We start from the raw sequence: 27,897 nt of genomic DNA on the forward strand, positions 1-27,897 counted from the left end.
ATTCCAGTCAAGGACCTTAGCACATCAGAGACGAGTTGACTGCAATTTTCTCCAAACTGCTATCCCTGTTTTGAATCTCCATCCTAAACTTAATTTATCAAAGTAATTATTTTAAAAATTGCTTTGTCCATGCTAACCCTCACCTCAAATACCTCTATTTTCTTCTCACTGTTCCAGGCTCCAGTCTAACACTGTATTTGATCCCTACTTAACTATGGAACTCAGAACTGTCCTATACAAATTTTACAAATCGCCTGAGTAGGCCACATCAATTTCTATTCCAATGACTGAAACATCTAAGTGTCATCCTTTTGTTTGGAAAATTCCTACTCCTTCTTCAAGATCTAAGCTGGAAGAATTCCACTCTCAGTGCTCAAAGTGATCAACCTCAGAACTCCTCCAGTAAACACTGCTCATTTGAGAGTGAGTCAGTGACATGCTAGGCTAAGTCCTTTACACACCATTTGTTCCTGAGTCTATGAGGTGGATATTATCACGATCTCTACTTTAATGTGAAAACATAGCTCAGAGAGGTGACTAACTGTCCAGTTCACAAAGTTTCAAGTGCTGGATTCAAACCCAGGCTAGGTGGCCATGGTCTGAACAGCTGCACCACATGATAGGTCTACAGCAGCATCTGCACTATAGAAATACTTTTCTATCATCTGTCTCTGCCACATGCAAGATTGCTAAGGGAAGCACTTTGTCTTTTGCCCCTTCTGTTGACTCTGAATAGCACAGAAGCCTGTATGTGCAACCTAAGAGGTACAGGAAGCAAGTTTCATAGTGTAAATAAATCTCTGACAGTGTCTGATATGCTTAAAACATGAAGAGAAACACTCCTTCCTTCTTGATCTTTCCTATGCTATGTTAAAAATGCTGCATATTTCACATATCAGAGAAAGGATAATATTAATAATAAAAATGTCTTATGCATTTCCACATTTCAAAATGTGGGCCAAATAATGAAAAAAAAATTTCAATGTTATATCCTTCTTCCCACCCTTTCTACTTTCTTTTTTCTTTCCTTTGTCCCTCACACAATAAATATGTTTTGTGCATGCTGCATGCTAGAACAACAACCCTCTGAGTTTGTTATTAACATTTCTCTCTTAGATGCTGAAAGACATAAAGGCAAGTGATATAAAGTAATATCTAAAGTCATCACAAATTGTTAAATGTATCTCACTTAAACTTCATAATGACCCTATGAAATAATGCTATTATTACTGAAATTTTACATATAAGGTAAGTTGAAAAAGGTTGAGGAACTTATCCAAGGACATATATTAGGGGCGAAGCTGGGATCCAGGCCTGCTAATTTGAGTCTCACATGTATGTTCTTTACCTTTATACCAGAAGTAGACACAGTTGCATACAGAGGTCAGATGGAAAAACAATTTCGCTTCCCTTGCAAAGAGCCCTATAAATAGAATTAGAGTATAACAGGAATGCTCCCAGGATCATCAAAGTCTTTTGCCCAAAGCATCTGGGTGACCTTTAGCAACTTAACCTCTCAGGGCCTTATTTTATTCATTTATAAAAAGAAAAAATAGCAGCAAATAATCTCCAGAATTCCTCCAGACATAGAACTTCTATTATTCTAAAAAAGGCAGCTTTGGGTCAGTGAACACTGACTTTTTTTTTTTTTTTTAAGTGCCAGGGCTGGGGATTGAACGCAGGACCTTGTATGTGGGAAGCCAGTGCTCAACCACTGAGCTACACTGGCTCCCCAGTGAGCACTGATCTTGAAGTAAGGAGAACTAGATTCTTAGCCCGTCAACCCTCTTTCCCTGAGGTGGTTTTGCATCTATTACTTCAGGCATGTCTTCTACTGTCCTGAACTGCCTGGAAGACAATTGGCCACCTAACACAAATATGCTGGAAACACAATGATCTATCCTTTTCACCACATTTTTCACAATACCAAAGTGTTCAAGATCGGAGATTCATTTCCAGACATCTTTATTGTCCTGCTTTGTGGCTATAGGTTTTGCTCTTTGAATGTGAGACTTACACTCAAGTTCAATATGCCTCATTGTACATTCTGTTGGAAAGAGCTATCCCGGATAAAATAATTGGAAGGGCATTTGCATTATTTTCTCCCATTTCTGAATTATTTGAGCATGGTTTGCTAACCAACATGATCCACATCATTCTTTGTTTTGTGAAAATAAAGTCCCTAGGCCCTCTTTTATTTTTGCACTAGAGATTCTTCCTGGGTAATCTTATCTACTTTCTTGGCTTAGATGATGACTGTTTTTACATTGATGACTTCCAAATCTCTAAACTGTGCCTCACACAAGCTCCAGAGACAAATAAGAAAGTGCTTAGTGTGTGCATAGCCTTAGATCTTTCAAATGCACCTAAGATGGAAAACTATCTAAATATGAGGGCCTCCTCTTCAAACATGTTCCTTCTCCAGGGCTCCCACTCTCAGGCAATGGCACCACTCCAGGTGCCTTGGGGCTCTCTCACCTTTCCTCACTGCTCACGTGCTATCAATATGCAACGCCTATTTATCCTCTCTTCAAACATTTCTCAAATCCACCCACTTCCCTCATTCCCACTGCCAGTTCCTTACTTGGGCCATGTATATCTTGCCTAGATAATGGCAACAGATACTTAATAAGCATCTTTACTTGGATGTATATAATAGCTATCTCTAATTTAATATATCCAAAATAGAAATTTCCTCTTACCCTCAGTGCCCCAAACTGGTCTCCTGTTCTACTACCTCTCAGTTAAGAGTATTATTTACCAACTTACTCAAATCAAAAGCTGGAATCATCCTTCGCCCCTCTTTTTCTTATACCCCTAATCCAAGCTATAAGCATGTGCTGTCAGGTTTAACTCCAAATTATATCCTAAATCTGATAGTGTCTCACATTTCACTGGTAAAGCCACCCTTCCTGCCCCCCATTTTTCTCCCAGTTTACTTTAAGCTTTGTAAATGGTCTCTGAATGGTCACTTCCCCCGCCCCCCCAGAGTCTCTACCAATCCAGGGGCTTGAAAAATATCTCACTCCCTTGCTTAAAATCCTCCAGTGAATTTCCAATGCAATCCTCACAAACTCCAAATCATCTAGGAGATCCATTATAGGCTGTATGCTATCTCTACACGCTCATGCTTGTTCACGATGCTCCAACCACACTGGTTTTCACTCTGCCTCTTCAATCCACTTATCTAGTCCTGCCTCAGGGCCTTTGTATTTGCTGTTGCTTCTTCTTTCAGATCTTCTCATGGCTAGTTTCTTTGCATCATTCAGGATTCAGTTCAAATGACACCTCCTCAAAGAGGTCTTCCCCTACAACTTAGCTAAAGTGGTACCTTATCTGTAATTCTCCAGTATTTAATTATATCTTCTTTCACAGGATAGCGACCAAATGAAAACACTAAAGCAGTTTATTTAAAATTAGAAAAACTAGTTATGTTTAAAATAAAATGCTGCATGTAATGTATCTATATTCAGGTGCATAATTGGAAGAACATATAATTCATAATAGTGCAACCATGTATATGATACAATTTTGAGTGCATACTGAATACAGATATTGGGTGATTGAAGGTGGTGAAAAGACCACAAGTAGCATCTCAAAACCTGATGGGACATAGAAATAGGAGTCTTGTGTTGTAGGGAGGTTCCCGAGGCTAAGAATAGCCAGCCTTTCATCTTTCCTTTTTCTCCAATATCAGGGAGAAAAGAAGAGGGGTGGACAATAAAAAAGAAATTCTTCTTTCTTGCTCTGTTTTCCTGTACTGTTTGGAAGGCACAATTTGATAGTCCAATATGGAAATATATAGAGTTATATCATAAAATTTCTACAGAAGGGAAACCAAAGGCACAGCTGCTATGCTGGTTTAAGCAGATTCCAACTGAATTTCTAGTGCTCTGCAGAAGATCTACATGCTTTAGGGACACTTTGTCCTCTTTCAGATAGGTCCTTTATCAAAGAGCACTGTTTGTAGCACTGTCATTTAGAGTACTAACATATAATGTATACTATGACTTATATAAGTTGTAAAGGCAAATCATTTAAAAACAATCTGTTAGCTACTTGTTAGCATCAGTGTTTACATTTCTATCAGCAAATGTCAACTGAATGTTTATCATATCTGCCATCTTGCATGCAAATATTTCATATGTCGCCCCAAACAAAGATCTTTCTTTGACTGGATCTCGTGAGTATCATTTGAAAGTTTATTAGTGGAAAGAGTATGATTCTTAACTTCCAATGTACTGATACTAGAGACAACGGGTGACTTTAGAGGGAAAAGATAAAATGTAAGTTGATTTAAGGTATTTATTTGGCTTACTTTATTTCTGCTACTAATCACTGCACAATAATTGAAAACAAGAGATAAAGAAATGCATCTTTTAGAACATTTGAAGAAGTACTGAGGATTATCTCTAACCAGTCTTAGGGCTGTGATCACTTCTTATCCAAAATTGAAGTCCACTCTTTATTAATTCTGCATATCAATTTCTATATCCTAGTTCATTTCAGAAGAGAAGTTATTCAGTAAATCATACATGTGTTGAAGAACTATTAATGAATAATTATTTATTACTATGAGCCAGGGTGATGCACCAAAGTCATATTTGAGGTGAAGAGGATTATATTACATTATATTATATATCATTTATAAATTTCTTTGAATTGAATGTTTAGGGGAAATGAGACTAGGATGGTATTTCTGGATTTTCCTTTTGATCCATTGTAATTTGTGAATCTTTATTTCTCTGGAATGAGTCTATTTGCCTGAAGACACAATGGATATTATATTACCTTTTCAGTGTTACTGCAATTTTAAAAAGGAACCAAAAAATCAATGTTTCTTTGATCATTTTATCTTTATTACACATGATTTGTGGGATCCTGCTATTGCTAAAAAATTAGGTATAACACCACTGAATTATATAATGAATGTAGCTAAAAGGGGAAATTTCAGGTCATGTATATGTTCCTAGAATAAACATTTTTTTTCAAAAAATCCAAGGAACTGCATAACACAAACAGTTAACTCTAACCATGGACTATGTTAATAGTACAATTATAAACATGTGCTTTCGTCCATTGTAACAAATGTACCACCAATGCAAGGTGTTAAAAATAATATGGTGGTATATGAGAACCATTTTTTATGCATGCTTTTTAACTTCTTTAATAAAAATATTAAAAAGTTATATATATAAAAACAAAGAAAGAATATTACCCGCATTCAGAATTTTTCTTTTACTGGCCTATATGCTATTGGAAATGGGAGTCTACCTTTGGAAGTAATTTTGGGGGTTGAACTAAAAAGACATTGCAAGATATTATTAGCATTTTCCTTGTACCTTTAACACAGCTATTTGTTCATCCCTTTTCATTGTAATCAAGCACATTTATTGCCAACTCCTTTGCCATTAATATAGGAGCCACTAGCAACAATGTCTCTATGTCAAGGAATGTCAATTTATTTTTCACTGCAATGTGATCCTAGCAAGTGTTTCTTTCCCATGTTTACTGTTAGCCAGGCCTCCTTAGCAGCTATGCACAATCATTGCTAGAAAGGACAGTTGACTCTCTGGGAATGAAAAGGGCATTTCTAAAAAGTTGGGTACAGCATTCAAAGAGTACCTTTATCAACATGTGTTCAGAATCAATGCTATAAATTAAAACAAAACACTTTTAGCCTTAAAGTGTAACTCAGCTTTGATATGTATGTAACTATGGTTATTGTTTTTTAAATATTAATTGACAATGTTAAAAATTCATTTGATTGGTGTAGCAGGTTGATATCATTGGTGAATTCCAAAAAAGAAATATTGGATTATGTTTGTAAACTGATCTTTTCCTATGGGCATATTAGATTATATTGGATTCATAGGTTTACTTGATTAAGGAATTATCTAAACCTCTTGTGTCAATAGGGCATTGAGTCCCCATCCTTTGGTGGGTGGGGACTCATAGATAAAAGGCATGGGAAAGGACAGAATTGAGGGTTCTTAATGTTGGAGTTTTGATGTTGGAATTTGATGCTGAAGCCTTAAGCTGGAGCCCAGGAAAGTAAACTCACAGAGGAAAGAGGAGAAGACCCCAAGAAGACAGGAACCCTGAGCCCAGAAAGAAGCAAGGCCTTGGAAGGGAGGAACCCAGGAAGCCTGAATCCTTGTAAGCATTGGCAGCCATCTTGTTCCAACACATGGAAATAGACTTTGGTAAGGGAAGTAACTAATGCTTTATGGCTTGGTTTCTGTAATCTCCTACCCCAAATAAATACCCTTTATTAAAAACCAACCAATTTCTTCTATTTTGCATCAGCACCCCTTTGGCTGACTAATACAATTGGCCTAACCAAAAATAATTGTTGGTCCAAAATACCCAAAACACAATGGTTATGAATGTATTATTTGGCTGTTTGTTAAATGCATTAGAAAGTTAACAACATCATCCTTTATGTAACCTGAAGCACATACCGAGAATATTGTTTCGAAGGTAAATTATAAAATCATTCCCAGAGTCTCTTTTACCTTTTCAGTGTTTTTCTAGCAAGGAAGAGAAAAGCAATAATTTTCCTCCACATGAGAAAGGAAATCAAAAGAGAGAGAATCAATGAACTCCACAGCCTCTCATAGAGCTGGAAGAAGCAGAGTCTCAATGAATATTGGTTCAACAAATGAAGGAATGAGTGACTTTGTTAAATCTTCAGGCATAGGAAATGGCCCTATTAGTTTCCTAAAGAGAGACAACTTCAAGAATGGTGGGAGGGGATTGCAAAGGTAGGATAAGATGAGGAGGACACTAATGCCTTAGACTCACTTCTTAATTTGTTGAACTAACATATATTGAGGGCCTGCTTCTTCCCACCCTATTGGAGGTGTTGGGACCATGACAGAGGACCATATAAGGAACGCCTGTCTCTGTTTTCCAATTTCATTAAAACCTAGCTGAAAAACCAAGTAAACACAACCTGCAAAGGACTCAGTCTCTGAAAAACCTTTCCAGCTGGTCCACCAAGATGGTGGCATAGATGTTTCAGGATACTTTTCCCCCATAGAATCTCTGAATAACTGGCAAAAGTGGCAGAGGCATTTTTCTTAGAACTTTAGAAAATAGTTAAAGGGTTGCAGTAACTGGGTGAGTGCTGAGTCAAGAAAACACAGCTATAAAAAACAGTAGAGGAAACGGACTTTGGCCCAGTGGTTAGGGCGTCCGTCTACCACACGGGAGGTCCGCGGTTCAAACCCCGGGCCTCCTTGACCCGTGTGGAGCTGGGTCCACATAGGGGAGCCCCACGCGCAAGGAGTGCACCCATAAGGAGAGCCGCCCAGTGTGAAACAAAGTGCAGCCTGCCCAGGAATGGCACCGCCCACACTTCCCGTTCTGCTGATGACAACAGAAGTGGACAAAGAAACAAGATGCAGCAAAAAGACACAGAAAACAGACAACCGGGGGAGGGGAGGGGAATTAAATAAATAAAAATAAATCTTTAAAAAAAAAAACAGTAGACGCTCCTGGTGCCCTTGCTGGCCCCTCCCCCATGCCCTCCTCAGAATGGTGTGGAGCCAGCCTGCACTTCCATTATGGTTCCCTGGCCCTACACTGGAGGGAGTAGAGTAACTGCTATGCACATACTGTGGTGCCTGTACATCAGTGCCAGTATTGGATGTCATATGCTTTAAGTTACATAATAGAAAACCTGGAAGGGGGAGAGAGTCTAATAAGGAGTAGAAGGAAAATTCAAATTCCTGTAAATGGGTGAATTCCTAAGGCTGTGGCAAGCACAAGACCAGGACAAGACACAGGCTCAGAAAAGACAGACACGGCCCTGCAATTCATGTTCAATTCTGGCTGATCTTTGATAGGAAGGCTAAACACTGAAAGAAACTAGTAGCCAACCATACAGCCAATTTGCAAGGACTGTAAAAGGAAATATTTTTCATTGGTTTGTATGTTTTTGCTAGCTCTTGGCACTCAAGGAAGTCTTTGCCATATCACTAACCTGATTCAAACTTAAGGAACAGCCAACTTAGGGACTAAATCACAGCATTAACCTTTAAAAATATTAAAACATATAGTATGCAACAAAAGATAAACAAATAAAGAGACATGATGGCCCATCCAAAGAAATAAGGAAGAAGACCAGACTTTGCACATCTTAGATAAAACTTAAAAAAAAAAAAAAAAATTCTCAGTGTGTTCAAGGAGATAAAGGGAAATGCAGAGAAAAAAATTAAAGGATATCAGGAAAACAATGAACCAACAGTATGAGAATTTCAAGAAAGACAATTTTTGAAAAGAAACTAAAACAGAAATACTGTTCTGTTCAAACAGAACAGTTATAAAAGTCCACCAGAACTGAAATGAAAATTTCAGTTCTCAACAGTAGATTGGAGCTGTCATAAGAAAGAATCAGTGATCTCAAAGACAAGACAGTTGAAATGATTCAGCCTGAGGAGCAATGAAGAAAGAATGAAAAGATGTGAACAGAGCCCAAGAGACCTATGGGATATTATTAAAAGCACCAATATACACATTATGGCAGTCCCAGAAGGAGAAGAAAGAAAGGAGAAGGAATATTCAAATAAATAATGGAAGAAAAACTTCCCCAATTTAATGAAAGACATGAAAATGCATATTTGAGAGGCCAAAACAAAATAAACTTTAAGAGTATCACACCCAGATACATTGTAGTCAAACTGTTGAATACAAAGGACAAGTAGAGATCTCTGAAAGCTTCAAGAGAAAGGCAATGTGTTATGCACAGACCCTAAAGATTAAATGCTTATTTCTTATCAGAAACCATGGCATCCAAAAGACAGTGGTAAAAAATCTTTAAAGTTTTAAAGAACAATTGGTAACCAAGAATTTCATATCCAGCAAGACTGTCTTTCAGTTTTGAGGCAGAGTTGAAGATATTCTCACATAAACAAAAACTGAGGGAGTTTATCAGAACTACACCTGCCCTACAAGCCAGGCTAAAGTGAGCTTTTCAGACTGAAAGGAAAGGACACTTAGACAGGGGATCAAAGCAGCATAAAGAAATAAAAATCTCCAGTAAAGGTACCATATGGGTAATTTCAAATGCCAGTATTATTGTATTTTTTGTTCATGTTTTAGTTTTTGGCTACTAAAACAAATATCAAGTAATGTGTTGGCTTAAATAACAGAAATTTATTGCCTCACAGTTTGGAGGCTAAGAGGAGTCCAAAATCAAGGCATCATCAAGGTGATGCTTTCTCCCAGAAGACTGTGGCTTTCTGGGTCTGGTCACTGGTGATCCTCATAGTTTTCTGTTAGATGGCAATGAATATAGCAGTCTCTCCTGGCATTTCCTTTCTCTTCTGAATTCCATTGACTTGCAGCTTCTGGCTGCTCCCTTTGTGGCTTTCTGTGTGTCTGAATTTCATTCTGCTTATAAAGGACTCCTGTAAAAGTATAAGACCCATCCTGATTCAGTTGGGCCATACCTTATCTAAAGTAACCTCATCAAATGGTCCTATTTATAAGGGTTCATGTCCACTGGAAAGGTTTAATATTAATAACATGTTTTCCTGGGGTAAACAGCTCTGAGCCACCACACTATGTAACCCCACTCTTCACTTCTTACAGGTTCTAAAATGCAAATGCATAGAAAGTTATGATACATATATGTCTTGGACATACCAGTTATAAAGATATAATTTGTAACAAGTACAATTAAAAGGTGGAAGGGACTGAGGGGTATAGGAACAGTGTGTGTGTATGCTATTAGAGTTAATGTGGTATCAAATCAAATGTGATTTTTATAGATTTAGGTTGTTAAGTTTAAGTCCCATGGTTGGACTCACTGAGGACAACTAACAAGAGATGATGTTGGACAACACCCATCCCAAGGAACAGAGAGTGTTTGCAACTGCAGGCAAGATAGTTCCATTCATCATGCCCCAAGGGACCTAGGCCCCCTCTCTATTAGAAATAGAGCGGGCATCATCATCCCCAAATCCTCAAGATTGGGGAATGAACAATGAACTAAAGTTGACCTATTATTATTTTACTATAGACTTATTGTTATTCTGGCAATGGAAGAACTTTTATCATTGATATAAAGGCAGTGGCCACCAGAAGTTCTGAGGGGAAGGAGAGGGAAGAATAAGTGTAATATGAGGGCACTTTTGGGATATTGGAATTGTCCTGCATGATAGTGCAATGACAGATACAGACCATTAAATATTTTATCATAACCCACAAAATTGTGCAGGTGAGAGTGTAAACTATAATGTAAAGTATAGTCCATGGTTATTAGCAAAGCTTCAATAGGTGTTCATCAATTTTAGCAAATGTACAACACTAATGAAGATGTTGTTAAAATGGGAAAGTGTGAGGGGGGAAGAGGGAGACCATAGGGGAATCCTCTATATATTTTTTATGTGACATTTATGTAATCCAAAGCTTCTTAAAAATTTTAAAAAAATAAGCTCCATGAAAGCTACATAGAAAATATATGAAAATATATACAGAAAGAAAGGAGAAGGGACTCAAAATGGTACAATACAAAAAATCAAATAAATATGAAATCGGCATTAATGGAAGAATAGAGAGTCAAAAAAGATATAAGAATTATGATGACCCAGTAGCAAAATGGCAGGGAAAGGCTTGCATTATCAGTAGTTACTTTAAATGCATGTAGATTAAATTCTTAAGTCAACAGGTAGAAATTGGCAGAATGGTTTAAAAAATGCATGACCCAACTATATGCTATTTAAGAGAGACAACTTAAATTCAAAGACACAAGTAGGCTGATAGTGAAAGGATGAAAAAAACAAACCAAAAACTGTCCATGTAAATAGTAACCAAAAAGGAGAGCTGGGATAGCTATACTTATATCAGATAAAATAAACTTTAAGTCAAAAACTCTCACAAGGAACAAAAAAAGGTCACTATATACACTGAAAAAGGGGTCAAATCAAAAGGGGGCATAACCAATATAAATATATATACAACTAGTGGAAAGACCCAAGGTATAGGAAGTAAATATTGACAGATTTGAAGGGAGAAATAGATGGTTCTACATTAACAGTAGAATACTTCAGTATACCACTTTAAAAAATGGAAGATCAATAAAGAAATAGAAGAGTTGAATGATACTATAAACCAACTAGATCTAGCAGAAATATATAGAACACTGTACCCAAAAGCAATAGTATGTACATTCTTTTCTGGTGCACATGGATTATTCTCCAGGAAAGACCATATGTCAGGTTGAGGTGGAAGTCAGGAAGTAGGGGGAGGTGTTTAGGGGTTAATGCTTAATTAGTGTGGAATTTCTGTTTGGTGTGATAGAAAAGTTTTAATAATGGATGATGGTGATGGTAGTTTAACACTGTGAATGTAATTAATGTTACTGAACTATTTATTTGTATGTGATTAAAAGGGGGCATTTTATGTTGTATATATGCTATTAAAATAAAAAATTTCAAAAACATAAAACATCAAAAGAAAAAAACCATAAACAAACAGTGAACCATAATGTAAACTATCAACTATATAGCATAATTATAATAATATTATTTCATCAATTTTAACAAAGATACCATTTTAATATAAAATGTTAATAATAGGGAACACTGGGTGTGAGGGGTTATATGGGACTCAGTAATTTTTTTACATGATTTTTCTGAAAACCTACAACTTCTATAATAGGAACTAAAGAAAATAACACAAATTTTTTTAAAAATCAAAAGCATACCAGAGTAGGCATGCTGCTTTTAGAGGCTCATTGTCAGGCCCCCATACCTAGACAGTGCCTGAACGACAGTGCATTCAGTAAGTGCTTGATAAAGAATTGTAGTTGATCATTTAGTAAATACATACTGAACATTCCATATGCACCTGGTGAGGCTGCAATGATAAAAAAAGAGATTCACGTTCCCTGCTCTCAAAGACCTAGAGCAGCACTGTCCAATAGAACTTTATGGGATGATGGAAGTGATCGGCTCTGCATTGTCCATTATAGCAACAAGCCATTGAGCACTTGATTTATGTGGCTTTTACCACTTGGGAACCTAATTTTTAATTTTAATTTATTTAAATTTTCATGAAAAATTCAGTAGTGTAAAATATTTTTCCATTAAACACAACTTTATTGTTTTGGTAAGAATGCATTTGCCTTTAACTGCTGCCTCACTCATCATGGCTCTCGTATTGTAGTACGTGTGCCCAGTGTGTGCACTGTTGCCCGTATCTCAGTAATACCTTTTTATTTTGATTACATATTGGAATGATAATATTTTTAAAATAGGAGTCAAATAACATAAATTATTAATTAGTTTCATCTATTACTTTTTACTTGAAAATTTAAACTTGTATGTATAGCATCCGTTATATTTATATATTATATTTCTATTAGTACAGAGCTAGAAGAAAGCAAGAGAAATAAAAAAAGGTAAGCAGACAAAATAATTTAAAAATCTGGAGAGTCTTGCAAATGTAAACTTATAGGAATAATAATTACATTGCCCCAATAAGATTTAACATACTTCTAGGTAGCACAAAGGCTGATGAAAAATATTTAATGTACTTCATTTTTACTTATCTATATACCCTGAACAGACATTTTAAAATAGGAAGGGAAGTCAGCAGATTAATTGGAGAAATGACCAAAGAAAACAAGTGAAAAATACATTTAAATAAAGTTGGTTTTTAATGAGTTTTTATCTCTGGATATTAGTGAAAGAAGAGTTGGAATTTTTCAGAGAAGACGTGGGTAAAATTGTATTTCAGGGACATATTTGGAGGAGAAAAGGATCACATTTGACTGAGAAATACACTTGATATTATGATTTATACTATTAGGTGTTCACAGTTAAAACAATAGATATTTACAATTATACTAAAAATAGGGCATGCTAAAGATACATAAAACCAATGTGGACAAGCAATGATGACTTTTAAGAGACACAATGGAAAGATGTGCAAACAAAAGAATGGTGGCTATGGTTAAGGTAAAATCTCTCTATTGCCCCGACCAAAGCTAGCCCCTTTTGGAATTTCGCCAACTGTCACTCAAGTCTTGTCTCACTCTGGGTGAGGCCCCTTCAGGTGTTTCCTTATAGTCTCGTCACCTCTCACCTGTCCTGAAAATCTTTTATCTGGGTATTTTCAGTGAAATAATTGGACAACTTATACAATTGATTACTGTATTGCTCAGCTCAAATAACTCATGTTCACTGTAGAGGGTTTTACACTGTGTTGTGTGAAGGCAGATCATTTACAGATGATTAAGACGTTTGTGGTCACGTCTATTGAAAAAGAAGCTGGGCATCTATTCCTTGGCTAGAAATATAACCTCATTTCCCCCCTGTGAGAAAAATCAGATATGATTTAATACTCCTTTCACAAGAAAGTCTAAGAAACAACAATATTCTATTTCTGTGTCTTTTTAATCCTTTTTTAGAAGTGTTACTTTAAACCAGTCAAAATATGCTTAACTAGAACACTCCATGCTCAAATTCATGCTAGATAAAAGTGTAGTTATTGTAGTTATTATATTGACTTAAGTATAGATATACATGCACAAGATACCCTGGGATGCAACTTTCATGATAAATTCAAACTATTACGAGCCCAATTTTATCGAGAACTATTTTATCTTGTACTGCTTAAAAAAGTTCTATCAGATAGTTTCTAAAAGTCCACTTTCATTTACATTACTTTCCATTTTAATTGGAAATTCCATGTGGCTTTTTAGAGAATATTTAATTTAAGATGAAAGCCTGAAGTAATTTTTGGCTAACACAAATTATGAAATTATTCTTCATTTTCTCTGCTGTGTGACAGGGACACATATATGTTTTGCAAGAATCAACACAGATAAAATTTTCTCTTTTCAGTTATATAATGAGTCACGCTGCTTTAAGAGGAAATCTACTGTGATGCATCTAAAGATACTATTTCTCCCTTGCCACCTAAAGAAACCATGTTATAAGTCTTGACTGTGTGCAAATAAATCCTGCTCCATGCACTGTTATAGCAATCCAAATTACACACGTGGAGAGAATTTCACAGCGATGTTTTCATATTGGAACATTGACTATGTGGTGTGACATGGCAATTTCTCCTACATTAGCTACTTATCATTTCAGTTGTGTTTAGTTTGCATAAACATGCTTTTTAATGCAGTGCTGTACAATAAAATTTAAGGTATTTTCAAAATAATGTGGCACAGCTGTGCTGCTATTCATTTCTCTCTCATAAATTCAGCAGGCTGGAAAATGAAGTTTGTTTAAAAATAAATTCTTTAGGACTTCTTTTAATGAACAGCCCAAGTGTAGTACGTCTTCCATTTTGTGGATGGAAAAATGCATCTAAGACATTTTAGTTCACTCAACAATAAATATTGTTCTGAAACCATAAACCCAGAGAAAATTGGTTATTTCTTAATAGAATTCATTAACATAGCTCAGAAAGCCAGTTCTTCAGAAAACTGCTTTAAAAAGGCAAACATGCCAGAGATGGATTTCCTGGGAGGGCGAAGCAGAAAATTGGTAGCTTAGAACTAAGGGATGGATAAAGTCCTGAGGCTTCCTTCATACCGACCTGAGCCATTTGGGCATAGGATGTGAGAAAAGACTGTTTTACTTATTTCTGCATCAAAGCCTGGGGGGGCTGTTTTGGGGTAGGCCTGGGTTGACATTTCAACTCTGCTATTTGTACACTAATCAAGGGACCTTGGTCAAGCCACGTATGTAAAACAGTGGGAAATGCCCAGGCTTTGTTACCACCTAGACCTAGAACCAGTAGGGCACTTGCCGATGTTGAACAACTGGAAAAAAGCCCTGGTTTGTAATGCTCACCAATTTCAATGGTGCGAATACTCCCACAGTGGCCAGTTTCAAGCTACTACCCTGATCCCACTGAAATGCCCCATTCGTTCTCTCCAGATATTACAAGATGGCTCTAGCATGCCACTCTCTAGATTCCATTTAACTTCTCTGCATCTCTGTTTCTAATTTTTAAAATAGTAAACATAAACAAACTTAACAAAGGTTGTTTTGAGGGTAAAATAGCAGGTATTGAGTAGAGCCTGAACATAATAATAGCAGGTCCTCAATAAACATCAATTCCCTGACTTCCTCCTCTTCCTTCTCCTCCCTCTTCTTCCTCTAACAAAATTTTGACTGAACAGGTCTGCATTTGTTCTGTACTCCCTTAACCAACACATCGCTATCTATTTTTTCAGTAATGGAATTCTCCAAAATAAATTCTCTGGCGACTAGGAGGTTTTTTCCCTAACCCCAGTAGATATTTTTCAGGGCTAATTTTACTTGATTACTTGCAGTATTTGCTATGCTTGACCAGTGCCTCCTTCTCTCTTCCTCTGTTATGTTCAGTGACAGAGAATGCTACTGATTCTCACAGCACTGCTTTGATCTTTCTTAGGCTCTCACACCCTGATTTCTCTTGTTCTTTTCTTTGTTAATATTGGTGTTTTCTGAGGACTTCTTCATGTATCTCATCTTTTCATACTCCTGACCTTCCTTGGGCAAACTCATTCATGACCAGAGCCTCCACTTTCATTCATCAATGTACAGATAACTTGAAAGGCAAACCTCTCTCTTCAGCTGCAGGTCTTTTTTTTTTTTTTTTTTTTTTTTTTGAGGTACTGGGGCAAGGGATTGAACTCAGGGACCTCATAAGTGGGACGCCAGTTTGGATTTCTTTTTTGTTTTTAGGAGACACTGGGACCTGAACCTGGGACCTCCCATGTGGGAAGCAGTCACTCAACTGCTTGAGCCACATCTGCTCCCCAACATTCTTTACATATCTGCCTCCAAATTCCGTATGACATATTTAAATAAACCGAGACATAACCCAATTTATCAATTCTTAGATAATTAAAATAATATACCACCTGATTTCCCTGTCACTAGTCAATTCCCCTTCTAATCCACACTTTTTCTGGAAAGAAGTTTTACAAAATGCAAAGAGATCTTGTCATCCCTTGCACTTCATTAGTTCTCAACATCTACTGAAAAAAGTCCAAACTTCATGGAAAAGCATACACGGCACTTGGTGATTCTAGTTCATGCCTACTTTTCCAGCCATATCTTCTGCCTTTTGGTTGTGTATGACTGTGCTCCAGTCACATTAAACCCTTACTGTTTCCTCACTAGCTCATGCTTTTTTTCTGTCTTTGTCTTTCTGGACAGCCTGCTCTTTCTCTTTCTCTCTCTGGTGAACTCCTCCAATTCTTTCTTAAAAGAACAGCTCAATTCTCACTCACCTCTTCTAGGAAGCCATCTTTGAATTCCATATAACATTTATGCATAATTCTCCAGATGCCACATTGTGTTATAATCTGTACTTGCTTATCTCTCCCAGCTAAAAGTGAATGAATTGAAGACATTTATCCTGTACCTTATTCATCTTTGAATCTCATTTGCAATATCAAGCACTAGGTCTGCAATGCAAAAAAGTTTAGCAAATTGAATGTGTCAGCTTATAAATGCCTCAGATCCCTTTTCCCTTCTCTCCCTCCTTTATTGTACTAAATGAGATGATGGTCAAGGAAAGGGCTTTTGTAAGGTATGATACAAAATGAAAATGATAGGGTGATAATCATTTTCAAATTTGATTCTGCCTCTAATGATTCTTTTCTTTTTTTCTAAGATTTATTTATTTCTCTCCCCTTCTCCTCCCCCGCCCCCCATTGTCTGTTCTCTGTGTCTATTTGCTGCGTCGTCGTCTTTGTCTGCTTCTGTTGTTGTCAGAGGCATGGGAATCTGTGTTTCTTTTTGTTACATCATAATGTTCTGTCAGCTCTCTGTGTGCGGCACCATTCCTTGACAGGCTGCACTTTCTTTTGCACTGGGCGGCTCTCCTTATGGGCGCACTCCTTGCGCATGGGGCTCCCCTACACAGGGGACACCCCTGCGTGGCAGGGCACTTCTTGCGCACATCAGCACTGCGCATGGGCCAGCTTCACACAGGTCAAGGAGGCCCGGGGTTTGAACCGTGGACCTCCCATGTGGTAGACGGACGCCCTAACTACTGGACCAAGTCCGCCGCCTCTAATGATTCTTAAACTGAGAGAAAAACATATAGAATATCACAAAATACAAATGTCCCCCAAATAGTGGCTTTTCAAGAAAGAAAGTTTACATAAATGCGTCTGTACAATGTATTCTGTCAATTTTATATGTCTTATCTTATTTGCTAGTAATTTAACCTATCACTAATTAAGTCTTTTCTACTCTTAATGTTGTGGGTTTTTAAAATAATGTATAGGAAATATGGCAAAAAAAAAGCACAAAAAAACAAAAACCATTACATGCCATTACAAAGTAATGGCATAGAGGAACTCATCTTAATGTGCATGTGTTTGGAAGTTTGCGTTCAATGCATTCAATAAATAAGAAAGTGAACACATTACTCAGGCACAGGTGGAATACTTTAATTTGGTACTTATTTAACTATTTTTTAATCCTGAATGACTGCATTTTCCCAATGTGTGTTAAGACTTTCTAAAATGAAGATGGCACTGCTGTTTTAGAACTACTTGAAAAAGTGAAAAGCCCAGTCAAAATGTAAGCAGCACGGAACTGAGCTCGCAAAGCAGATGTTCTACCATTTGCTGAAATTCCAATTATAAATTTCACCTTTTGAATTGAGAAAAAAACAAAACCGGCATTGTTCTTCTTTACTGGTAACTTTTAGCAAATTATGCAAATAAGCAAAACACCTCCAACTTCAGGGCTACTCTAATGTCACAAATGAAAAATAAGTAATTTCGTTTTAATGTACCTAATATTTCTACTGATAACTCCATTCTCTGTCCCACTAGAACTACTGTTCATTTAATACTTAACGGAATTTAAAAGTGTCCTTTTTTGGAAAATATATATTTGAACAGTACGTGTTTGTCTCTATAGTCTTCCTTAGTAAGTCTTCTAATGTACTTTTTTCTAACCAATAGTTTATGAAACACACTTTTCTACAAGAATGCTTTTTGTTGTCTGTGCTATGTTGCTTGGTAATATAAAAAATTCTGTGACCCCCCAAAATAGTCTATCTTCTGATAATTCAAATGTCCTTCAAACTCAATAGAGTTTTAATGCAAAACTTATGGCATGGAATATAGCTGGCCATTTTTTCATTTTTCCTGGCTGAGAAATTGGGTTATAGAAAAATCAAGGGCAAATAGATTATCAATGGCATCAGGAACTTGCCTACTGATAACTTGTCTATTTGTCATTTTATACCATTATATTTTGAAAAATATTCTTTACCAAGCTAAATAGCTCAATTTGGCTTTGATTTTTCTGGCCATCTTGTATGAATTTGACATGAGTTTTCAAGCTCAGTGTCAATAGGCATATGCTTCAAATTATTTTTCAAAAATGGCAATGAATGATACCAAATTATACATATTCTCTTGAGAGTTATTCCAGCATATTTGAAACTATCGCCAGGATTGCAATCAGGGCATGAAACAATGTTCTTCCCCAAAGAAGCTAAATATACTATAGAACAATTTTATTCCACAGTTTTAGCCCCGTTAGCTATATGCTTTACTGAACAACTCAGTCCAAACTAGATTAGCTTAAGCTTCAGAACATGATTCTCTCAGTAATATAATGTAATGTGAGCTACTTAACTTTTTGTGTGTGTTGATCCATGAACACATAATACAGCCATTTCAATATGGTAATAATATAAGTAGAATCCTAGACACAAAATTGGGATGAATCTTACGAATCATTCAACCAAACCCCCTTCTGCTTTGTGAGTTTCCTGCCAACATCCCTTATACATTTACTGACATTATCTCACAAAGCAACTCATTCCAGTCCTGGAGAACTTCCTTTGTTAGGAAGCGATTTCTCATCCTGAGCAAAACCCTACCTCTGAGGAACTTTCATTTTAGTACAAGATTCTTTAAACAAAGGGGAATTAACCAACCAAGAAGTGAGATCCTGATCGAAAGAGGGAATATTGTTGTCTACGTTTTTCTTTAAATTCTTGGGTTTCAATTACAATTACTGTGAAAAGATGGAGCAGCTTGAGCGTATCCAGGACCTAATGTTATTTGGAGATGGACCCAGCTGTAAACAATAGCTGTGGTGTGTGTTGTCTAATCCAGCAGGCAGGGCATAGGATCCCAGGAGAATGACTCATGAAAGACACAGAGAAACCCATGCAGTCAGAAGCAGGGACGCTTGTGATGTTCTGATAACTTAAGCATATGTTTTATCTAAGGTGTACATTCAGGCTAGCATCACAGATTGGACATGGTGATATTTATGACTAGACACTTATGGCTATCTTGGCAAAGATTTTATCTCAATTTTGAAAATTCAGACTATCTTTAAAATACAGAGTTCCTGAGGGCTTGATATGTGTTCTTCATAATGACGAGGAGCCCAAGAATTTTCCCCCAGTAGTCCGGATTCTTTTCATTAGACTTCACAGGAAGACTTAACCTCTCAGCCTTATGAAACTTTCTCATAGAACTCAGGTACATAGACAAGCTGTGAATCAGCTGGGGAAAATTAGCTTCTTTAGTAAAGGGAGTTTCCTCATAACCCCTAATGATTAGCATTCCCTGCCAAAGATGCTGTTGCTTGAAAAAGATTTTTTTTTCCAATGGTTGAGCAGTGTTTTGTGAAGCGAGAAACTGAACACAGCATCAAAGTGAAGAGTGCTTTGGTTTGAAAAGAAAGGTTAGGTTGGTGGGGTTCTGGACAGAGCTGGACAGGGAGTCAAGAACCTGAGACCGTGCCCTGCCTCTGACAACTTTTTGTCATTTGATCACACAGAATTTTAGAATCCGTGAGTATGGAGGGACAGCTGGTTTAACACTTAGGCCAGTTTAGCTTTCTTCCAAACTATTAAGTTTATGTAATTAAAAAAGCTAATACCTACTGGATCACTGCAATACTGTTTTAGAAACTACTACTAATTTTCCCCCAAGGAGCAATGCTGAAGTCAGTCACATCTGTGAAGAGACCAGACAACTTTCTTAGCTCTGCATTGCTTTTTTTGTTTTTTGTTTTTGTAGTTATGGCCAGGTGTTAAAAGATCCACAAAGAGAGTGCAAACAATAACACCTAACAGGGTAGTCGTGCAGGTAATAAATCGCCTACTTGTCTGAGATGAATGCTAAGGCCAATAAGGAGTAAAAAGACAGGGGCTTAGGCTGTTTATAGCATTTTAGATTAATATAGATTTTTGGCCTTTATTGACTACACTGACTGTTTGGAAACACACATAATACTTTGTACCAGACAAAAAAATGAAACTGAAAGAGGAGAGTGGTTGGTAGTGATGTGCCTTTATGTGGGCAGCTTTCACATACAATAGGAAGAATGCTGGTGAAAGCATAGAAGGGCATAGGAGTAACTTGCCATGTAAAAATTCTCTATGTTTAATAGCTATTAGGTGGTGGGGGGGGGGGGCGCAAAAGGATTGTGAGATGGAAGACCGCCTCTATGCCAAGATGTACTTGGTAAATAATTTATCTTACCTTGTGACGTTTAAAGTAAAAAACCAAGTAATGAAAACATGGAAATGTAAAAATGTATTTCTGTGTTAGCTAGCAAATATTGACATTCTGACAGTGTGATGGCACTGTGCCAAAGCATCATTCCCATCTGGATACATTTTGAATTTAGAAATGGAGATATTCATAAAACTCCTCCAAAATATAAAGATTTTTCTCTATTAAGTAGTCAAAACTCTCCCCCCAAACCATCAAATACACAAATGGTTTTAAGAAAAATAATTAAAATTTATAGACATTTGGGAAAATATACTGGTTGTCAACTGTTGTGACCTCTATATTTTAAGACTGGTGCTTGAAAGATTTATCTTTTACTTGGTAACCATGAAAAAATTAAACAACACCACATCTCATTTTCAAAAATAGAATAATAGAATGAAAAGGGTAATTTTTCATTCTATTTAATTGAGAGATGTAGAAATGAAAAAGTCAAATTTATTAATTCATTTTAATTTAATATTGATCACTTCAAAGACCATAAATTATTACTTTTTAAAAAATGCATTTTTGAATACTAAATCACAAATAGTTTTTAGAAGGTGGAAACGAAAGCAAAATATAAAGTAAAGCCAATTAGATAAAAATCTTACCTGAAGTTGCTTTTTGTTCACTTTTCTTCTCCACTCTCCCTGAAATGAGAAGTGGCAGATCAGTTGCAGTGTGGGGTTGTGAGAATATTATGTACTTAAGAAAAAAACCTGGCTTACAGCAATTTCTAAAGACAACCACTATGCTAGCCACACCCAACATTTTTCTAGAGATGTTGGGCACGGTTGACAGGGATAAAAAAATGCTCTCAAACTAATATATAGAAAAGTAAAAAATAAATTAAAAATGTTGGGTTTTAAAAATCTTGTTAGTAAGAGTCATTTATTCAACAATAAACCAACAAGATGCAAATCCCCATAGAAAGCACTGTTGAGGGAACAGGTAAAATAAGACCGTGGCCTCTTTCAACCTGCCTGTGAAGACAGAAAGGACAGACAATAATACAAGATGAGATGGAATGTGCCTCAAAAGGTACAGATTATTTAAAAATGTACGAGGACAAAGCGGTTATTTCAAGAGAAGAGGAGGGCACCCATGAAGTTATGGAGAAAGGGGTATTTGATTTCTACCTCGAGAGAAATGTGGGATTTGGTGAATTTGAATTAGGGAAGAGATTGATTCTTGACAAGGGAAATAGTATGTGCTAAGGAGGACAATGTTATTTGAACAAGAAGAGTCACATTTAGTATTTGCTTTAGGAACTATAATATTATCAGCCGTGTGTAGCAAGAGGACAGGCAAGAGGTAATAAAAGGCTGAACAGGGTTCTGTGCATGGGGAGGAGGGAAGTAATGGATGCAAAAGACAAGAGTGCAGGCAAAAATGACAGTGCTCAGGGATTTCCAAAACATTAGGATCAAGGGAGGAGAGGTCATGGTTACCTAGGTGACTTTGAGTTTGGTAAGTGTGATAAATGGTAAAATGTGCTGGGGTGGACATAGAAATGATGAATTTGGTTTTAGACTTACTGAACCTGGGAAAGAGATCAGAATTGACATCACAAGCACAGGAGATGTCCACACTGAGAAGATGGCTGAGGCCAAAGGGTGAAAGAGAACAGAAGGGTAGGCAGCGCAGAGGAGTAGGCTAAAGATAATGATCAAGAAAACAGCAATACTGCTTTTCTTTTGCTATGTAGGATGAAAAGACAGAAAAAGCAGCAGAGATTCAGGGAGATCAATGGAGTGCAGAGTTATCTATCACAAATTAGGTTTTCGGCAGGATGGGAGACAACATCCCGTGCTACCGAGATCCTGTGGTTGTTGCTAGACTGAGAGAGGGTGGGGAGCAGAAGAGAGACGGCCTGAAGAGTGAGCGAGTGATGAGGATATGGCTTCTTGTTCATGCAATTTGGCAGCATATAAACAAGCATGATGGGGAATCACTTGAGCAGGAGCAAAATGCAGGTTTCTGCTACACCAAGGGACACTTCCGCATGTTGGTAGGCTTAGGGGAAGAAACAAGTGCCCCAGGGCACTGGTGTGTATTAATATCAAAGTGGATGAGACCTCAGCGGCTCTGTGATGGGTATGGGAAGGCCTTCCAGCTGTCACTTTCTCATTCTCTATGAACATTACACAGATGGAGCTGGTTACTGAAATATGTGCAATACATGGAAGCTCTATTTAATTTTGTCCAAGTTTTTCTACCAACCGTTCATATCCTTTAAAGTCCACAAGTATTAGGTGGAAAATGTACACTCTTCCCCTCACACAGCTACAAAAAGTGTAGAATTCATTTAACTGGTTCCTTGATTAATGGCACAGTCTACTCATCTGGGTGATTTCCAGAGGACATATTTGCTGCAATTTATTTCAATGATTCAACAGATAAATGACATGAATAGCCCATTTAAAGGCCTCATTCTATAGCGAGTGTGAGGAAATGCTTCCTCGTTTAAGCTTTCTATTGCTCAAGCCTCTGTTTACTATTTGATTACACATTTAAGATACTAGAGCCCTCAAAAATTTCCTGGAATTTTAAGAAATGTTCTTCAAACATGTTTTTGCTCCCTGGAATGTCTCACCACATTGCTCCTGCCTATCAAAATTCTACTGATTCTTTAGAGCTTAGCTTTGATGCCAGTCCTTCTGGGAAGGCCTTTCTTTCCTTGCCATCGCCCCTACCTTCCCACTCCCCATGGAATTAACCACCTTTCTTCCATGTTCCTTTTGCTCTTTATATATGACTTTGCCAGAGTACTTACTCCAGTGCTTGGTTTATAATTAAATGTGGGTTTCTTTCCCCAACTGGACCGTGGCCTTTTAAGGGCAGGGGTGTGACCAGGCCTCTGTCTCCCCAGGCCCAGCATGGTGCCTGGAACACTCATCTTGGGAAACTTTTGACCTGAAAACTCATGGAATGCCTGAACCTTCCCTAAAAGGCTAAAGTACATGAAGTAAATTTTAGTACTGCTAAGATTTAATGCACATACAACTAAGAACACAGCTTTCTTACCAGGTATGTATATTATAATTGACAACCTAGAAAAGTATTATATTTGAAAAGTGGGTGATAAGATAACCAAGAGGCTTTCAGAATAAGGAACACACATTCTGCCCTAGATGGACTTCACCATAGATTTTGGTTTAAAAGCAAAGCATTAAGGTATGGCTTACATCTTCCTTCTGTTTCAGCCCAGAAATGCAGCAATACACCTATGAGGAACGAACATGGTCTGTACTCTCATAAAAATTGGATTTGCAGGGTATAAGTTTTCTTCTGATAGGAGGAAATATATTCAATTGGACATTAAAATTCCACATCTCATGACTATTTATTTATATAAATGAATCTTGATACTTTTAAAAGCTATTTTAGACTTGAGGCTGTTGATATTGTTCCATTGGAGAAACATTAAATATAAATCAATTTGTAGTACATTTCAGTACTTCCATATGGAAGTAGTCCCTTTATCATAGTGATGGTTTCTGATTTTTTAAAAAACCACGGGTGCATAAATGGTAATTTAATGATGTCTCACCAAGAGTGACTAGGGATATTTGTGTTACACACAGCATCTCATACTACTTCTGTACCACTTCTTACACCACATATATACATATATACATGTATATACATGCATACACACTCACATTTATATACAACTACTTAGATGTCTGTAGGTGTCTGTATATTTATTTATCCATATACTATATTTTTACCCTTAAGTATCATTTCCCCTCTAAAATAGATTCTCTCTTCTGCCTGCTTCCATAAAGTCAGTCATGGAATCTTATCAGGCTTCCCTCACTGCACTATCGTTTCTCAGTAACCAATTCTGAGTTTGCATTCACTCTCAAGCATTTTATCTGCCCTGCTCTGAGAAGTATTATTAATCACATCCTGTTGCTAGGATACCTGAGAACGTTCATTTATGTCCCATGTTTCTTTGGCAAAATGCACTATGAAGAAGACATAGAATCATGACAAGGAAAATTACTGTGCACATGATAAAAGGTGGTTGTGGTAGAATAACATAACCACCAGATAATATAATGCTAATGCTAACTCCTAAGAACTTTTTAAAGCGGCTGTTGTTTCACCTAGATTTTAATGGAAAAGCAATGGCAATTATTTTGGATAATGAGAAGCTGTAGTACTTCTGTAATTCTGAGTTGAGTGGGAAAGTAGAGGGAGGCTGGGTTTTAATTCTGTTTATTTTGTAGGAATTTAAAGGAGAAGGGATTTTAAGATTACTCACTTCAAATGCTTCAATTAACAGAAAGGACAACTTAAGTTACAGTGCTAGTTGATTTTCAGAGCTAGAACTAGAAACGCAGGTTTCCACTACTGCCTTATTCATGTATTTTAATGCAAGATTGATGAGAGAAGTCTCCTTCAGAATATGCACTTGGGTAATAAGAGAAAAAGACTTTATCAGTATTTTTAAAAACTATTGCTGTTTCGTGGATTAGTACACCAATGATTCTTACTTATTTGTTAAAATGAGGGGGAACATGAATACAGAAAATCCACCTACATGTAAGATTATCTTAGTCAATCTCTTCTCACAGGAAACACAATAAAGTGAAAGGAACATGGACTCTGGAGTTCGATGGATCTGACTTCTAATATCAAATCTTGTTACCTTTGTACTATGTAACCTGGGACTGGGGCTTGACCTCTCAACTTTCTTCCTTATCTGTAACATGACTATAATTATACCTACTTCATGGTATAGTGTACTCACACACACACACGAGACATACACACATATACACATCACATATATATGTAATTTCAACTGCAAATAAGTAGAACCGATTTAAGTTTTACTTCCAGTCTTGTTTCAAAGTGATATTAGCAGAGAGCTATTATAATCATGCTGGTAACAATAGCTAATACTTATGGAGCAATGTCTCTGTGCTACTCATTGTTATCAGCAAATTATATGCTTAATTCGTTTTATCTTTACAGTATTATGAAACTGTGCAGATATCATCCCCATGTGAGGTAACTGAGGCACAAAGACATTCAATAACTTCCCCAAATCATTGGCTGGAAGTGGCAGGTAACGAGGGGCAAAAGATGTGAGGTGTGCGCCTCAGTGCTTAGGACTTAACAATATCATGTATTGCTTGGAGCATCTCTTTATGACTCTTTTATTCCAGGTGCTCTCTAGGAAGCAACACCTAATGCTAACGGCTTCATCTATACAAATATTTCAGTTTTAGAATGTCTTGGGATCTTTACTACTGCTTCTCTCTTGCTTCCTCTTAGAGTTTCCAAGGGAGAAGTGGCTTTCAATTTTAGCGGTTTCCTTTCTACTCGTCCTTATGTCCTAACTTTTCCCAAAAGCAATTTGGTTTAATGAAACCCAAATTGACATGGTAAAACTCGCCCCATTTATGAGCTAGGATTACCTGATTTTAGGTTTGTAGTTCAAGTCCTTATCCACATTTCAGAGTGACCAGCAGCTGTGGAACTACTAATAGTTTTATGTGGTCTAAATTGGAAACAGAGTTGCTCTAGAAATCAGACGATTTCACTACCAGAACTTACTCCTTACAACAAACAATAGGACCTTGAACGAGTAACTTGACTTTTCTAAGTCTCTACGGTCTCCTTGGTTGGACAGGTAAATAATATCTCCTAATAATTCCAAAAGAAATAGCACAGACAATAAATAAGACAAGAGAGGATTTTACGTACTCTAAGTGCAGGCGCAGAGAGGCTTAACTGGTCAATGTAAAGACCAACTGATCTAAAGTGGTCTTCATAAGACTATAGAAATACATAGCTTCTGTTTGCTAAATAGCATAAATAGGCCAAAGGGATTATGTTACTATTTATACCAAAATGTATGCTAATGTTGAAAGGCCATTCGCCTCAGCAGACATTCACGATGAGCCTCTATATGGCCATGGATCCTCCATGCCCTCCTACAGGTTTCGATAGACCCCATTTACTCCCCTGTCTGGTTCTATTTCTTTAGTTGACATGTTGCTAGGATGCTTAGGCAAAGAGAGCCGTTATGTGTATACTGACTGCTGTGAGCTCCAGACAGTGTGTACTGAGATACGGAAACTGGCCCTTCAGAAACATATCGATACTGATAGATCTGGGCCTCTGAGGTTGACCATCTGCTTTGGCAGCGATGACACTCCATCTGCACTCCCCAGCCCCAGGCTCTGCCATCCGTCAGAGCGTGCAGAAAGCCTGAGAAGAACTGAATGTTCAAGGATTTTTTCTGGGCTGACCTCTCTGCCAAGAGAGTAAAATCAGTATGAGAAAACAACAGTTTGATGTTGTCTAGGAAATTCCGAGGTACATAATTTCTTCCAGTACCATTTTTTCCCACTTAGATCCACCCAACAAGCACATAATTAATGTGACAAGCAAGCGGCCCTTCCAGATTCCCCACAAAGGTCTGGATGAATTAAATGTTAGAGTAAACCTTTTGATATTCAGGACCTCATTCTGGGGCAGTAATTTGCTGGCAGGGAAGTTGTTTGGAAGACCTTTAGATGTTGAAGTCAGATTGGCAAAAGTAAATACCAGTTATTGCCAGGTCTTAAAATGGGAACTTAGTTTTAATAATACACACTCGAGCAGCTAAAGCAGGAAAGTGCAAATTTGTGCCTTCTTAGGTGCAATAAACATATATCTAGTAAGTTAGATGCGAATAATTAGTTTTAAAGGGCACAGTATTCCCAATGTGTTTGCCATGTTCAGTATATAAAAGAAACCAAAATGAATTATTTTGTAAAGTAAAGAGGTTTTCATAATACACTTTTTTACCCCTGTGGTAGGAAAAAGATGACCATACATTGAGAGGTAAAGTCTAATACTATTCCCCTTGAATCTGGGCCGACGTAATAGAATATGGTAGAAAAAATGCTTTGACAGTTTCTGGGACTGGGCCTTGAGAATCAAGCAGTTTCCCTTCCTAGCTCTTGGGATACTTGCTCTGGGGAAGCTACATTCTAAAGAGATAGACTACCCTGAGACCACCATGCTGTGAGGAAGCTCAAGCTACAGATAGAGGTCCTGTGGAAAGAGAAGTGCCTGCTCAGTACATGACCAGTTCCTGGCTGTCCCAGCCATCCCAATCCAGATGTGGGAGTGAAGAAGCCACTCTGCAAGTGGATTATCCAGCTCCAGCCACCTCAGCTGATGCCAAGTGGATTAGGGACACTGCCCAGCTGAAACCTTCCCAAATCCCTAACCCACAAAACTGCAAGCAAAATAAATTTTGCTTTATGCCAGCAAATTTTGACATAGTTTGTTACTTAGCAATAGGTAATCAAAACAAGTCCTTTTCTATTTTCATGAGAATTTTGAGATATACAAATTGATATATTTTTTCCTTAAAG

General features: G+C 37.2%; 1 protein-coding gene across 4 annotated transcripts in view; it reads right to left on the minus strand.

Annotated features, from left to right (window-relative positions):
- LOC101429008 (aquaporin-4) overlaps positions 1-27,897 on the minus strand; it is a 340,557-nt gene that overhangs the window by 205,885 nt on the left and 106,775 nt on the right. For all 4 annotated transcript variants that reach the window (XR_009180952.2, XM_058277568.1, XM_058277569.2 and 1 more), the window contains exon 3: positions 21,121-21,159. Coding sequence is in view for 3 of the 4 variants with exons in the window: in XM_058277568.1 (XP_058133551.1) it covers positions 21,121-21,159 (39 nt within the window). In the remaining variant the exon portion in view is untranslated. The remainder of the gene's footprint in view (positions 1-21,120; positions 21,160-27,897) is intronic.

This window comes from Dasypus novemcinctus, chromosome 16 (assembly GCF_030445035.2).
Source record: "Dasypus novemcinctus isolate mDasNov1 chromosome 16, mDasNov1.1.hap2, whole genome shotgun sequence".
NCBI classification, from domain to species: domain Eukaryota; kingdom Metazoa; phylum Chordata; class Mammalia; order Cingulata; family Dasypodidae; genus Dasypus; species Dasypus novemcinctus.